The sequence below is a fragment of the Branchiostoma belcheri genome, unplaced genomic scaffold (assembly GCF_001625305.1).
Source record: "Branchiostoma belcheri isolate BF01 breed outbred unplaced genomic scaffold, Haploidv18h27 scaffold95, whole genome shotgun sequence".
NCBI classification, from domain to species: Eukaryota; Metazoa; Chordata; class Leptocardii; order Amphioxiformes; family Branchiostomatidae; genus Branchiostoma; species Branchiostoma belcheri.
In genome coordinates this window covers 516,092-532,184 of record NW_017804631.1, presented here as the reverse complement: position 1 = coordinate 532,184, position 16,093 = coordinate 516,092, and the positions used below count along the sequence as shown (strand labels likewise).

General features: G+C 38.7%; 1 protein-coding gene across 1 annotated transcript in view; it reads right to left on the bottom strand.

Annotated features, from left to right (window-relative positions):
- LOC109461725 (cytochrome P450 2U1-like) overlaps positions 1 to 1,325 on the bottom strand; it is a 5,856-nt gene extending 4,531 nt beyond the window's left edge. Inside the window, exons 1-2 of the mRNA XM_019758113.1 lie at positions 974 to 1,325; positions 95 to 284 (exon numbers count right to left, since the gene is read on the bottom strand). Coding sequence (XP_019613672.1) covers positions 95 to 284; positions 974 to 1,141 — 358 coding nt within the window. The 5' untranslated portion in view covers positions 1,142 to 1,325. The remainder of the gene's footprint in view (positions 1 to 94; positions 285 to 973) is intronic.
- Between the last annotated feature and the right edge of the window lie 14,768 nt (positions 1,326 to 16,093).

Below are 16,093 nucleotides of genomic sequence, written 5' to 3'. Positions count from 1 at the left end.
CGGAAGCCCTGGGCTGTACCGCTAGTTATCACACAGGCCAAAAACACCTGTATCAAATGGAATTGCTGACAAGGCATGACATAAATGTATTTACCATAGTCCAGAAACCCCATCTTCACAAATGTGTACCAGGCAGGTCTGCTGGAGAAGTCCTCCCCTTTCCTGACCAGAGCCTCGTGCACGGCGGCGTAGCTGTTCAGGACTACAATCCGCTGGTTCCCCAGTCTCAGGTAGATCACAGGGCCGTACGTACGGCCTAGCTCTGTCCACGTCAGGTATGGAGCCTGCAACAACAAGGAATCACAACAATATTACATAAACCCACAAATCAGCCACCCAAAACAATACTTCATTGACTTAAAGTAAATTAAAACAGTCTAGGTCAAGACCTAGCGTGGTGATTGCAACATAAGTTAGTGCTCGAAATACTTTTACTGCATAAAATTATATACATGTACCTACATTTTGGCAGGTAACATTAAAGAGGGCCTGCATAGGGGGGGGGTGTAGTGATTACGAATTACACAAAATTTTTGCCGCCGATTACAAATATTACTAGTACATTAAATTCTCAATGCTGGCAATTAGTATTACATGTTACTGCCAATGTAGTGAGTGATATGCATTACGATGATTTGAGGTGGCTGCCTACAGATTATGAAGACTAAAAAGGCATGATTTTGCCTTACAAAAAAGACCATGCAGTCTGACCCTCACTGAATATTGCCTGCCCCAGACCAAGGAGGTTTAAAAGGTATTTAACCTTGAACTCTTGACCAGACAAATTTTACCGGCTAATATTTTGCACTCAGAATAGAAATTTAGGAGCACAGAAAAAAAAAGTGCATTAAGCATGAGCCTACTCCCAATTAACCCACTACCAAACCTTGGTTGGGAGCGAAGTTGTGGGAGGGTCCTGATCATGAATGTGTGTCAATAAGGTCTGAGAGGCTTCATTCGTAACTACACCCACCTTTGTAAACATCTGCAGCACGTTGCCCAGCCCAGGCAGTGCCCAGGGCCCGGGTGGGAGGTTGGGGGGTGTCCGGGTCCTCAGGTACCAACAGGCCAGCAGGAACACAGACCCCAGGATCAGGCACGTCTGGATATCCAGATAGGTGAACAAGACTGACACTGCCATCTTCACAGTAACTGGGAACTTGTTGTAGCAGCAACAGTTGTTATAAAAAATTAGGATATGTAGACATTAGATTAATGTCTAGGTGGGAATGCTTTGCTGTTGTCCTTGCTTATAACATCAGGCTTGTATTATGTCTAAGATATGGCCTCTTGGTGTCACATTCCTTTGCTGTTGTTCTGGCCTGACCAGGTGATCACGTGATCACCACAGGAGGTCATTCCCCTGCCGTAACCTTTACCTGGGGCCATGGAAGGGTCCATTGTTGTGGTAGGGGGCATTGAAAAGAGGGTTTCATCAAAGAAGAATTTAATGCATTATCTCAAGAGTGACACACAAAAGTGGACTGATGCTGAAGCTTAATCTTGCACACTGCAGTCACTCAGTAAAACATCTTGAGCCACATGGTCAAGTTTATAACTTTTATTCATCCTAACTTAGTAAGTCACTACAGGTTTCTCCATGTGAGCCTCTTCAAGTATACAGAGGCTAAACGACACAAGTTTCCAGTCAGTGGTAGAAATGCAGACGCAGAAATGCAATTCGGACATTATTAACTTTCTGCAAATACAGTCAGTCACTTAAAAGTCCGGATCTAAACCCATGGCATATGCAAAATTGCATCTTTTACATTTTACAAGCAATTTGAAAAATACATGCAAAATTACCTTAGTGACTTTATTACATAGCAAGTAGTTATTGAATCCCAAGCCTGATTCTTTCAGTCTGCAAAATTGTAGGTTGCTTAATTTTTCTTCTGCAATATTTACAGAACATGTCTCTGCAAAATGCAGACTGCAGATGGGTATTTCTAATACATTGTACTGCAGTGTTCGAAATACCTGTCTGTAGTCTGCAATATGCAGATAGATTGTCAAGATTGCAGAAGAAAAATTTATACAATCTGCAATTTTGCAGAAGGAAAAATATGCTCCAGATTCAATAGTTTTCAATTTAGCAAACTAGAACTCTCTCGCCCCAAGGACAGACAACACTTAAGCTCCTGTTTTGAAGCAACAGGAGCTTCTTCACTAATTTGCATCATCCTTGTCTTGACTTGTCTATCTTTTGTTTCCCTTCGGTCTTCCAAAAATTTGTCTTCACTAATTTGCATATGAATCAATAGTTCATGCTTATAAACCTGCAATTCTCTTAGTGTCACTGACGAAAGGTAGTAGTCTGACCGTTTCAGGTAGCACCAAAATCATATCGAGTTGCTTACGAATTAAGTTATGTTTTTTTGGTGTGTCTTTTATTAGTATGTTATGTGGAAGGATGATATGTGGGTGTGATTACTAGACTACATTTTACAGGTAAGGTATGATTTTAGTTGAACTAGCTTGTTGTGGGAGACAGCGGTGAAAGACCCATTAAGATACCAGTAAATGATAAATTTTCTGTAGAGAAGGATCTATAAAGTCTGAAATTAAAAAGAGTGATAGATTAAACTTAAAAGAATTCCAGTAATGCTACAGATTTACAAAGCTATATATGATGTAAAAAAGACATTGATGGTTTGAGAAGGTTGTAGTATGGAGGCCTGTGTATTTGCAGAAAGTATTTTCAAATTGCAGAACAAAATTTTGACTCTTCTGCAATATTGCAGACCACTGGAAAAAGTATTTCGACCACTGTACTGCCATAATGCATATCGCCTTAAGTAACATGATGCCATACAGGTCGTATTGGTCTGATATAAATAGACTTACAGTATGACTTCATCTATTGTTCTAGAAAAATTACTCATCATAAAAGTTTTGTTTTATACAAATTAAAATAGACTTACACTGTTACAGTATGACCTCTATTCTTCTAGAAAAATTACTCATCATATTATTATTATTTGAAGTCTTGTTTTCTACAAATTAAAATAGGCCTATATTGTTCTAGAAAAATTACATGTCATGAAGGTGTAGAAGCAATAATTTTTTTCTCAACAGTTACAATGCTAGGAATCAAACCCATGACCTCTCAATCGTGTGCAGGGCTCAGAATTCATTTTTGGGAATAGGTGCACTGTTGCACCCAACCTAAAATATTGGGTGCATAAAAACTATTTGGGTGCACCATATATAAGATAAAATAAGTAGAATGTTTACTAAAACAAAGCCAGAACCAAGCTTATACCTGGGAGTACCCAGTTTTATGGTACTAGGCCATGTTCAAGTTTCTCCACTTTTAATGACATCCACTTGCTATGCTTTTACCTTAAAATATTGGGAGATATTGGAAATATTTGGTGTGCCTTATTTGGTTCAGTTCTGACTTTTAAGGGCTAAGTGTTTTTGCTATAAAAAAAGAAATTCCATTACACAGGTTCATTTCTATTCAAAACAGTTTGAGGTGTAAAAATACTGTGCCTGTCATAGTCTTTGTTAACAAAACAAACAGAACAAAACAAAGCAAACAAAAACCATACAGGAAAAGTGTAAAGCTACGATAATATCAGCACCAAGGACAGCAATCAATTTCACAATGTTTCTAAAATGAACATGTCTAATGTTATCTGCTGGATGCTGCAATAGTAACTGTAAAGAATTTACCAGTCTTTTTTTGGCCAAATCCCGCCCTCGTGCCCCTGGCTGAGTGTATCATGGACCGGTGCAGGTAAATTTCATAAAACGAGGCTGGGGACAGCTCTAATTTTACCAACACTGTTTTGACTGTTGATATTAGTTACGTGTAGTTACATGTACTAGTAGTTGACTTAGAGCTATGGCTTAAATCCTGAAATGTGAGGTGTTTAAAGTTGGCAGAAATTTTCTGTAAGACTCACAAAATACTGTACAAACCATCTACTAGTCGTAGATGACTGTACAGTGATCACAAGTGGATATAAATTATAATACACAGTGTTCGAAATACCCGTCTGCAGTCTGCAATTTGCAGATAGATTTTCAAGATTGCAGAAGAAAAAATCTTACAATCTGCAATTTTGCAGAAGGAAAAAATAGGCTTCGGATTCAATAGTTTTCAATTAGCAAAGCAGTGGCGCTGTGAATAGATCGAAAACCTGCGCCGCACGAACCTGCCGGCGTTTTCCAGCAGACTGTAATGGTCCCATATAAGGGAATTTGGGGTCAAAGTTGAACGATTTTGACAAGGCGACGAAAGGCGACGATAACCAAATATGGGCACTCGCCATTTTCCGATGTTAGATTTCGTCTCCCGGGAGGACCCGACAACTGCCTCGGCAATTTTCGGCAGTTTTCGCTGAGCATTTCCCAGCAGGCAACACGGCAAAGGAAACATGGCTCCTCCGAAAAACCACACTCGCCTCGGCGTTAATTTGCCGAAATTTCGATGTTTTTCCTTGGTATTTTGCACGATTCAAGCAAAGAAAACAAGTTGATCCCATGAACAAAAGAGAAATACAGCACTGGAAACCTAATGGTCCGTTTTGTTGGGCGGTAATTTCTCATTTCGAGTGAAAATTTACGTGCATCACATTGTGACCATATGGTGTAAAATCAGTGATTTTCGGCTCGATCCGAACCAAGCACGGCCCGTAGACTTGTCCTTTATGATTTCTAGATGACTATCGGTACCAAAATACGGGAAAATATTGTTGCAAAATGAGAGAGACGGAGACTAAGGTAAACTTCTTTTATTTGAAGGCTGGATTTTCATTTTCCTGGCAGGCTTCTTTGTATGTAGTGATCATCAGTTATTCAGTAACAACAAATATGGATTTTTGTTCCGGTCAAAAAAACCGGTCCACCGACGTTTCGGTTTATGTGGACCGGACCGATAAAATTTTACGGTCCGAACATATTTAAAAGAGTGATATTTTGAAGAATTTCAGTAATGCTACAGATTTACAAAGCTATACCATTATATATATATGATGTAAAAATAGGCATTATTGGTTTCAGAAGGTTGTAATATGGGGGCTTGTGTATTTGCAGAAAGTATTTCCAAATTGCAGGACGAAATTTTGACTCTTCTGCAATATTGCAGAGCACTGAAAAAAAGTATTTCGACCACTGATACACATAATTATACAACTTAATCATACTACATTTTGTACAGGGCTAGAAATTCATTTTTGGGAATAGGTGCATGAACATTTTTTTAGGAATACCATATAAAACAAAACGTAGTCACATATTTTACTGCTCCCCTTCGGAGCTTGAATCTGAAATAGGAGCTAACTTCAAAATTTTAAACAAGTACTACAACAAATTTTAAAGATTTTATTATTTATTATTTTTCTGATACTTAGATGCCAAGAATATCCTGCACTACCAATATCATACATTTGTTATGTACAAAAATGCCTACAAAAATATCCAGTGCACCCACAGAAAAAGATGGGGTGTGCAGCTCCAATTTTGGGTACACTAAGGTGCACATGCACCCAATATTTTGAGTCCTGTTGTAGTAAATTGGATACTTTACAAGAAGAAAATAGCTCCAGTCCTGCTCAGTGTATATTTGATTATATGAAGTAGACTAATTAGGGGTGATCACATGACATTTAGTCATTAGCATTTTTACAGTTGATTATTGTACTGTATTTTCTTGCTTCTGTTGTTGTGCAAGTAAATAACAGTAAACAAAGTTTAAGATTGACATAGAAATTGGCATTGTTCAGAAAATGTGTATTATGCCCTGTTTTTTCCAGGCATCCAGTGCAGTTTTTAGGAAACCTGATTTTTCAAAACCAATATATTAGTCATCTATGTACATACAGAGTTGACACGACACTATCCCAATGTATATTGACCCTCATGGAGTAAAAATTCCCAAAATTCTGACAGAAAATGGTTACTGGAAGGGCCCTGGGCTGATTTTTAGTGCGCCACCTAGAAAATCTTGGGGCTTGTTTCTGCTATTTGAAATGCCCAAAGTATGAAATGCCGATTTAAATGTACAAATGTGAAGCAGTATGTGTCAATATCACAAAGATTTCCTTATTCAGAATATTTCCAGTTTTGCTACCCTGAAATAGACCCATTCGACTCTCACGGATCGCATAAACTGCTTACGTCACAGGGGGGACATTTCGAAAGAACGTCGTTCTAGAACGCTGAAGTCGAACGTGGCTTGCGCTCACGGTGTCCAACTTGGCAGATCATTTTTTTACTAAAAGGTAGGTAAGTATCTATTTTCTCGGTAATATTTGCGGAAATGACAGGAAAACAGGCATCAACTTTGTATGGTGGCATTCTGTACAACAATTTAAGGTTATTTTGTTCTGTGACGTATGCAGTTTATGCGATCCATGAAAGGAACTTTCGAAATGTCCCCCCTGTGACGTAGTTTCTATTCGAAATGTCCCCCCTGTGACGTATGCAGTTTATGCGATCCGTGAAAGTCGAATGGGTCTATTGCATTGGATGCCTTTAGGCCACACCAATTTAATTTGTTGGTTCTCGGATTTTTTCAGGAAAAATATGAAGCGACAGGGCGAAAAAAAAATAAAAATAAAAACAGATCTAGGCATCCTGTTATAGCCCCAAATGCTACGATAGGAGGTATGAAGTCAACACAAAAGGCTGGTTAAAAATTTAAACAATGAATTTTGAACTTCTAATGATACCACTGCATTGAAAGATGGAATAACTGTAACAACTAGGAAGAAAAGGACTGTTCTAAACTGTTCAGGACAAAATATGAGCATTTTGCATTTGATTCTGAAATTTTTTTTTTTTTGCAAATCAGGAAAAAATGAAGAGGCGAATCCGAGAACCAACAACTTAAATTGGTGTGGCCTTAAGTCTGTTGTAAAAAATGCTAACCTGGTACCCAGTCTATCGTGGTTAAGGCAGGCTGTTTCGGGGTTCTAATAGTTTTCCCTGCCCAGCTCAACAGACTGCTCAGTATGCCTGAAGGAGCTTGGTTAGTAGAGTTTTGTATGCCAGGAGTTGGTTAGCCCCACCACAATAGACTGGATTGTGGTAGCTCTAATATTATAATAATGAACTCCCTAGCTTGGTCCAAAACCTACGGGGTAACTTAAGAGAATCGGGCGGTGAAGAGCTCCTGCAGCCCCAAAGAGAGCTCACCCTAACCAAGATAACCAATGCTGGACCTTAGGCACATTAGAAATGTATGCATCAGCACTTACCAGTGGGGAATCCCTTAGGAACACCTTTACTGTCAGTGACCAGCTGGCTCTAACAGGACAGGGCCCGGCTCAGTCTCTGAGAGTTACTGACAAATTCTACACTCAGGACAAATATGTCCAGTCAGCTCTGGGTGAGGTGTGGTAGACTAATGAGTAGATTAAGAACTGCTGATGGTGTGACTTGGTTTAACATTTACTTTATTCATCATAAGCAATGTCTGTATCCGTATAAGGACAATACCTTGTCCAATAGCTGTTTCCCAACTGGAGGTGTTTTTACAGTGTTACAGTAGAAAAAAGCTCAATTTGATTATCGTTTCTTTAGAACGTTGTTTACGTAGACAGCAGATTGCAAAATGATTGAATAGTAAATACAGACAGAGCCATGATGATATTCAAGTATGAAGTGATTTAAAAGTTTGTAACCAAAATAATTTTTTAAAGTATATAGAATATTTTTTTTCAGTTTATAAAACATTTGCAGGCTTTTGGGAGGCCTTTAGTTTCAACATTTCAACCTCCTTGTACTGAAATTCCTTTTCAGCACTTTTCAGGAAGTATTTATAAAACCCTGAAATGTACATTGGGAAGATTTTAGTCTGAAATAGGAAAATGTTGAAGTTGAAGTTGAAATAGGAAAATGAAGTGATAGAACTTGGAAAAAAAACCCAATAAAGTCAGCATCCGAGTTGACCTATAGACAACTATGGTGGCTGTTGTGGTTACAAAGATGAAGTTATGATCCTAAAAATCAAGTAAAAACTCTTTTCAAGCAAGGAGTTTGATTGAAACAGAACATAGTCGACGGTAAGCATTTTGACTCCTCCATACTGAATGTATCATGCTTTGGTCTGTGTGTACATGTACAGAAATAAATTTCATAACAAAAAGTTCTGGTGAAATATATAAATTAATACATTAGATGAAACTCTGACAAACAAACAACCTTAAGTCAATGGCAGTATTTCTGTTACCCCTCTATAAACTTATACACCTTAAAGTTTTTCTATTAACATCTCAGGGCTCAAAATTCAATTGTAAATAGGTGCACTGGTGCACCCAACCTAAAAAATTGGGTGCACAAAAAGTTTGTGTGTATCATATAAAATAGAATAGTAGAATATCAGCAAAAACTAATTATGTTTCATTTCTAAGGAAAAGTACTACAACTCACTCACTCACTCACTGTCCGGTTTATCGTCTGTTGTTCCCCGTCTTCCGAGGGTTAGATGTGCTTGCACAATACAACAATCATTAGAATAGATGTTAAGACTTTGCTGTATTCTACAGATTTCTACCATACATTTAACATCTTTACATACCACGTAAACCTACAAAAATATTCGGGTGCACAGCTACAAATTTGGGTGCAATAAGGTGCACATGCACGCAGTATTTCAAGCCCTGCATTTGCTGCAGTATATGCTGAAGGTGTGATAAAGTCACTGACTGTACTATAATAATGATAATATTAATAATAATAATAATAATAAATGGTTAATTGGTCAAAAAACATTACCCGTGCAATCGCAGCCTTTTATAGTGCTAAATTGATGCAGGGTTTACAATCACATAATACACAGTCATGATACATTCATTCATTCATTCATTCATACATAAAACATATCTGCTCCACACACTTTTGTGGAACTGTCGCAAGGGTCTGTGTGGCTGCCATTTGGCACCACAAGGTGGCCTCAATAATTTGCTTTCCCCGACCAAAGTTAGGTACCCATTCACACCTGGGCGGAGTGAGGAAAGGCGTGTAAACTGCCTTTCCGAGGGGCACAACATCTGAGAACATGTCCAGACATATCCCGGGTACAACTTGGGATCAAACTCGGGTCTCACCGTGTCATAGTCAAATGCTCTACCACTACGCCACCCGACACCAGCTAGGCCATTAAGGGCCTTTCATCTAGATACAAATGTACAATGTAGTACCCCAGTATAGAAGCAAATGCAGTAATTAATACACCAAATCACTGGCTAATTAATGGCCTACAGTTCATGAAAGTTTTTATAGTTATGTAGCATGAATTATTTTTACTTTATGGCCTGATAGGCCACTAGAAACTGGTCATGATAGAGAAGACAGATGCTACATTGTGTAGTATTTACAGGTTCATTGTACCGGTGAAATTTCTCATAGCTTCTTTCAAGCAAAGCACAATGAACTAGAAAGGTAACATTTACAAAGCAAAATGCATAATGTTTACATGTACCTTTGCATATGGTCTGCTCTGTTAATTCTTACTCAAATACTTTGTTTTTTTGTTACTTTATACATGTAGGATAAAGATATACTTCTTGATGCTTCCATTTTCCAACCTAGAAGGTCACTATGATGATGATGATGATGATTAAACTTACAAAACCTTCTCTGACAACAGGTGGTGACAGGAACAGGCAGTACCCAGGGTGCAACTCTGTCTGGTAGGTGTTCCGAATCCAAGATGGCAGCTGTCAGTGGACAGGATGGAGTTACAGGTTTGGGGTGAGTTATATCCTTGGGAGACATGCTAATATGGCATCATTTTTGTGTACGGACGTTAAAAATGTCACATTTTGGGGTCAATGCATCACGTGTTTTGGGTCAATACGTCACGTATGCCAAGTGAATGTCACGTATGACATAATGTGTGGATACGTTACGTACATGCCATATTCTTCTTTATCTTCTTTTCTGTACTTCTTAAATCATTCCTGATGCAGACTCAACTTTTCCTCCTAGCCTCAGCTGTTTATCTTGCTGCATTTATACTAAGAGAACCGCAGCAATAAATTGGGGTGTCCCTAATATTCGGGCAAGATGGTTACAAAGTTTTGGTGATCGATCACAAGCTGCCCCTCCCCACCTGTAGCAAGATGTCTGGGTTTCTTCACATAAGCTACGGTGCGGATATACTCTCCCTCAGCTGTGAACATCTCCACCTGACTGGTATAGGGATCAGCCACAAACACACGCCCCAAACTGTCCACACAGATTCCTGAGGGGTCAAGAAGATTCCCTGGTCCACCACCATACCCGCCAAAACTGGACAGCCGGTCTCCGTTAATACCATACTTTAGAATATTAGAGCGTGGTCTCTTGTCTATGACATAGATGTTCCCTTTCGTGTCTACGGTTACAGACTGTCGATATGATTCTATAGACCCTGCTGCTGACAACAAGATCGTGTTACATCGTGGCGGTGAGTCAGTTCTTAACCTCACAATCTCTAGCTGTGTGGACCGTCTTATTGTCAGTATGATTCCGTCAGAAAACTCGTCCCAGGCAATCCCATATATATAGAATTTCCAGGTGGGGCATGTAAACTTGGCAAGCTCACGGCCCTCTTTGCTGTACTGTTGGATGTCATAGCCGGAATCTCGTTTCAAAGCGACCCACAGGGTATCGTTGCGGCCTCTGGTTATGGCATTTGGTTTTTTGTTGTCTGTGGAGAAACGGCGAACGAAAACCCCCTCCATGCTGAAGACCTGGATTCCTTTCTTGAGGTCGTCAGCCACAAATAATATCTCGTTAGTCGAGGACACAGCCACTGCCCCCCATCCCCAATTGTCTGACGTGTACAAGCGTCCGCCGGGGTCTTTTCGAAAGGTGATGTTCTTTTTCACTTCTGCTGGTAAAACAGAGTAAACACCTGGTATAGTGGGCACCACTTTTTACACTATAACATATAGATACTATATTAGGTAGATCAATAGATTACAGAAAATTACAGAAAGATATACTTATTAGGATAGATAGATACATGGAGAAAGATATGTAGTTAATAACAATTATAACATAATGATTACATATAGACAAATAGATACTATTGCAGGACAAGTTGACAGTTTAGCACTTCAAAATTAAGAAAAGTTGTAGATAGTATCGTTTTGAGATGAAGATATGTACTAAGTCCTCATACTATGAGAAACAATACAATTTACCACCAAAAAAGACATGTTATAAAACTTACACGGTTAAATGGCCACAGTTGTTTAGGTACAGGTCCTGAACCTAACCACTGTACCTGTACCTGATCATGCTTAAGGCACAGAGTGCTACCAGAAGGAGAAAAGTAGATATTTCAGAGCTCGAAATTCATTTATGGGGATAGGTGCACTGGTGCACCCAACCTATCAAATTAGGTGCACAAACATTTTTTTTTGGTGCAGTGCATATAAAACAAAACTTAATTATTATAGATCTTACTGCTCCTCTTCTAAGCTTGAATCTGAAATGGGAGCTAACTTCAAAATCTTACACAAGTACTACAACAAAGATTTCATTATTTTTCTGACGCTTAGATGCCAAGAATATCCTGCATACTATCATTTGATATGAACAAAAATACGTACAAAAATATTTGGGTGCACCAGTGTACCCACAGAAATGAATTGGGTGCACAGCTCCGAATTTGGGTGCACATGCACCCAGTATTTAGAGCCCTGTATTTGTACCCACCTTCACAGTGGTATGTTACTTCCAGGTACTTCTTTATGCCTGGACAGTGTCCACCAACTTGATGTTTCATGTAGAGAACCAGTTCCTCAACTATTTCCTCCTCCACACTCTGCTGCAACCCCTGACATTTCTTCCTTACGTAGGACAGGATGTCGACTTTTTCCCTGTTACAAAATACAAAAAGTAAGTTAAAAACAGTTATTGTAATACATGTAATTATTATAATATTGATTTAGGCTAATTTTTATCAAATTGACATGTTGAAATAGCTTAAAGGCTATGTAGAAATCAGACAGCTGTGAATTTTACGAATGTCATACACTGAATTTTCTTCAAAATCTTTGTTACTCATTTCCGTGAATTGGACCAGTTGATTAATGGAGTCTCCACCAAAAGATAGTCTTAGCTTAACAAAGAATACCATTCTAGCATTTCCAAATAAATTACACACATAAGGTCCTTATTTGAATAAGTTATAATGATGTTCACCTTCACTTAACTTTCAAATACCCTATATAAGTATAAAATTCCAGGCAGTTACGATTGCTGAATTACAACATTTTCTCATTAATTATGCAAATTAAGTCTCGATTTACATTATCAATATCTGCCTGTTATGATAACAGTTAAACTTAACATGACCAACACAAAGTAAATTTTCACGTCACATAAAGTTTAACTGTTATCATAATGATTGTTATATACCAACACAGATGAACTTTCATGCTAATATCTGCCTGTGTCTCTCTCGTTCTTAATTACATGCACCATATGAAACAAAACCTAATTATTGAATTGATGCAGATCTTATTGGTCCTCTTCTAAGCTTGTCTGAATGGGACCTAACTGCAAAATCTTACACAAGTACTAGATTAGTACAAGAAAGATTTTATTTTCCTGACCCTTAGATGCCAAGATTATCCTGTATACTATACAATTAATCTGTATAAAAATACCTACAAAACTATTTGATTGGGTGCACAGCTCCAATTTTGGGTGCACTAACATGCACTATATAGTATTTCGAGCCTTGACGTACCTTTCTAGCTGGGGTGGGATTAGATCAGTAATGGTGCACCTACTTGCTATCCACATCTGGACACGTGTCACAAGACTTGAGCGTACATCCACAGCGAGGACCGTTTTCCCTCCGACCGAAGAATGTATCGTCGATCACGATCAGCTCATCCGCTGCACAAGACAGTCGCATGGTCTCCTTCTCACAGAACGTTTCTGCATCAGTGATAGCATCTTACCTTTAGGCCACACCAGTCTAATTTATTGGTCCTTAGATTCATTTAGAAATTTAAGAATATAAAGCAACAGGGTGGAAAAAAGTGAAAAGAATTCTATGACAACCAACCTCATCCTAGTATTGTACAGTAAATGTACCAGTTTGTTAAAAAAATTGTAGCCTCCATTAATTAAAAATGTGCAAGACGTTAGATAAATACACTTTTGAAAGTGTAAAAACTTTAACCCCAGATGACACACACTTACTTGTGTTGTATATTGAAATAAATCATTCAAAACACACTACAATACTTTGTTGAATAGATAGAATGATATACTGTCTACAAGTCTTATCTTATCTTATCTTATACAGTACTGGACAAAATCCCGCAAGGGACATCACGTCCAGACGTCTAATATTAGTGTCCTGTCCCCTGTATAATGGTACAGTCCCAGAAGTGGTTGGTTATTCTAATAACTGACCACTTCTTTCATTATTCACCACTTATGATGTTATGGCCTGATAACCAATGGGAAATGGAGGCATCTCATTGGTAGATGTAGCCAGTCAATATGATAATACATAAGTATCATTAATATATGATTACACTAAATCTTACTGTAGCTGGGTGGGATGGTACCCTCAGTAGTGGTCCCAAGGTTGGGTGCGGTAGTACCATCAGTGGTCCCAAGGCTGGGTGGGGTGGTACCATCAGTGGTCCCAAGGTTGGGTGGGGTGGTACCATCAGTGGTCCCAAGGCTGGATGGGTTGTTACCATTGATACCACCAAGGCTGGTTGGGATGGTACCATTGATGCCACCAAGGCTGTGTGGGTTGGTACCATTGACATCACCAAGGCTGGGTTGGTTGGTACCATTGACACCACCAAGGCTGGGTGGGTTGGTACCATCAGTGGTCCAGATAGTAGGTACATGTATCAGTTCTGTTGCATTCAGTGTAGTACTCAAGTTCTTAACTTTTTGTATACTCTGGAAAAAACAATAAGAAAGATAAAATTAGTGTTTGAACCTATTGTGCACCAGTCCTATTGTACAGTAGTATACCTATTCATGACATTTAAGTGTCCAGACAAATCATAAAATCATTGTTTCATCTCTTGTTTGAAATTTTAAAGTCAGTTATAGAGATAGAGGCAGTAACTTGAAGGTTTTTTTTAGTATGATTTTCTGACATTCTACCTTATTTTATGTCATGGCTATTCTAGCTTTTGGGGCAATCAGAGGATGCATAGGTCTGTTTTTATCTTTTCTTTTGCCCTGTCACTCACTCACTCACTCACTTACACGCTCACTCACTCACTCACACACTCACTCACTCACTCACACACTCACTCACTCACTCACTCACACACTCACTCACACACACATACACACTCCTCTTGCACATGATGCGTAGAGCTGACTAGCTTTGCCAGGGACCGCCACTTTCCTCTGTCTTCAGCCAACTACTGTGCCCTGTCACTTTAAATTTTTTCTGAAAGATCCAAAAACCAACATATGAAATTGGGGTGGCCTAAACGTAAGGTGTAAAATTGAGCAAACAAAGATGTTGACCTTACCTTCTGGATGCCTGGGGTGTTGTGGTAGACTCCCATGATGACTCCGGTGGTGATTCCTCCCACCAGAAGCAGGAAAACCCCAAAAGCAACGAGAAAGCATCTCCAATTCTCTGCAAAATAGCCTTTTAAAAACTTTCTTATATTAGTTTTTCTTAGAAGAAAAAAAACATGTGCATGGCATATGCACAATGAGCCAATACGTAACCAGGAAACTAAGAACCAGAAAACATCAATTTGATAAAATAAGAACCCCTAGAAACTTATCAATGATAAACAACAGTTAAACATAATCATTGATGTCATAAGAAATAATAATTAAAAATAGCAAAGATACATAATCCTCTAAATAACAAACAAGCCTAATAATAGTGAGTTGTAGATACATTAATCAATTGAAAGTGCTTTGTAAATTAAAAAAAAAAAGAAATAATCTAAGCATTCAAAACAGCCTGTTTGATAATACAAAACAAGGTTACCATAAAAAAATATAAGAATGGATGAAAAATTGAAATATTATAATTAGGGCTCAAAGTACCCACCTTAAACCTGCCATTACCAGGCTGAAAAATATCAACTTGCAGGATTAAAAACACAAGATCACTACGAACTACAAATTGCAGAAAAGAGACAAATGTAACATTTTATTAAATATGTATATTAAACATTTTGGAGCCCTTGGTACCTAGCACATAAAAAAATTGCTCCCCATGCATATGCTGTAGGACAAATTATATTATGTAAATTAGACAAATTATTACAGATTATGTCACAACAGTTACAACATTCAAAATGTATATTAACAAAACTTACCGCAAAGTTTGTTGGCCTGTTGGTTGTTTGGTATGTACATCGGATTTTTACGAAGTCCTTTTGCGTTTGGAGGATTTCGAGGCTTGTGTGGATTTTTGCTGGTGTCTTGACTTGAGTCATCTGAAGCCTGTTGGCGAACCTTTGTTCTTCTGCTGAAATTAGTTTCGTGATCGGACATGTCTGTAACAGCGTAAGGTTCCATGTCACCATCATCAGTCACTATGCTGTCTGCCTTTGGAGCGTGCTGGCGAACGTTTGTTGTTGCACTGAAATAGGTTTTATGATCGGACATGTCTGCAACAGCGTAAGGTTCCATGTCACACTCATCATTCACTGTAATGTCTTCTTGCATGGCCATCTTACCGTGAAGTTTTGGGTTTGATTTGTACATTGGATTTTGATGAAGATCTGCTGGGGTTATTTGAGGATTGCAAAGCTTGTGTGCGTGTACGGTGGTGTCAGGCTTAGATTTGTTAGCCTTTCTGTTGGAGTTGAAATTCATGGTCACCGTACTGTCTGCTTGCTTGACTCGCGTTTCTTCTTCACTATTTCCAATAGCGTCACCATCATCTGCATTTTCCCCTGAGGCTGTGTACATGGCAGAGTTTTCAGCATGGATCAGGTCAGATACAGAATATACATCAGCGACCTCTGGGGTGGGGATATTGTTATCATCTGCTATATAATAATGCTCGTTTGTGGTTGTATGTTCGACTTCATTGCCGGCTACATATGTAGCCTCCAACCTGTCTTGTCCTTGACTACTGGGAGCCATGTTATAATGCTCATTTGTGCTTGCATGTTCG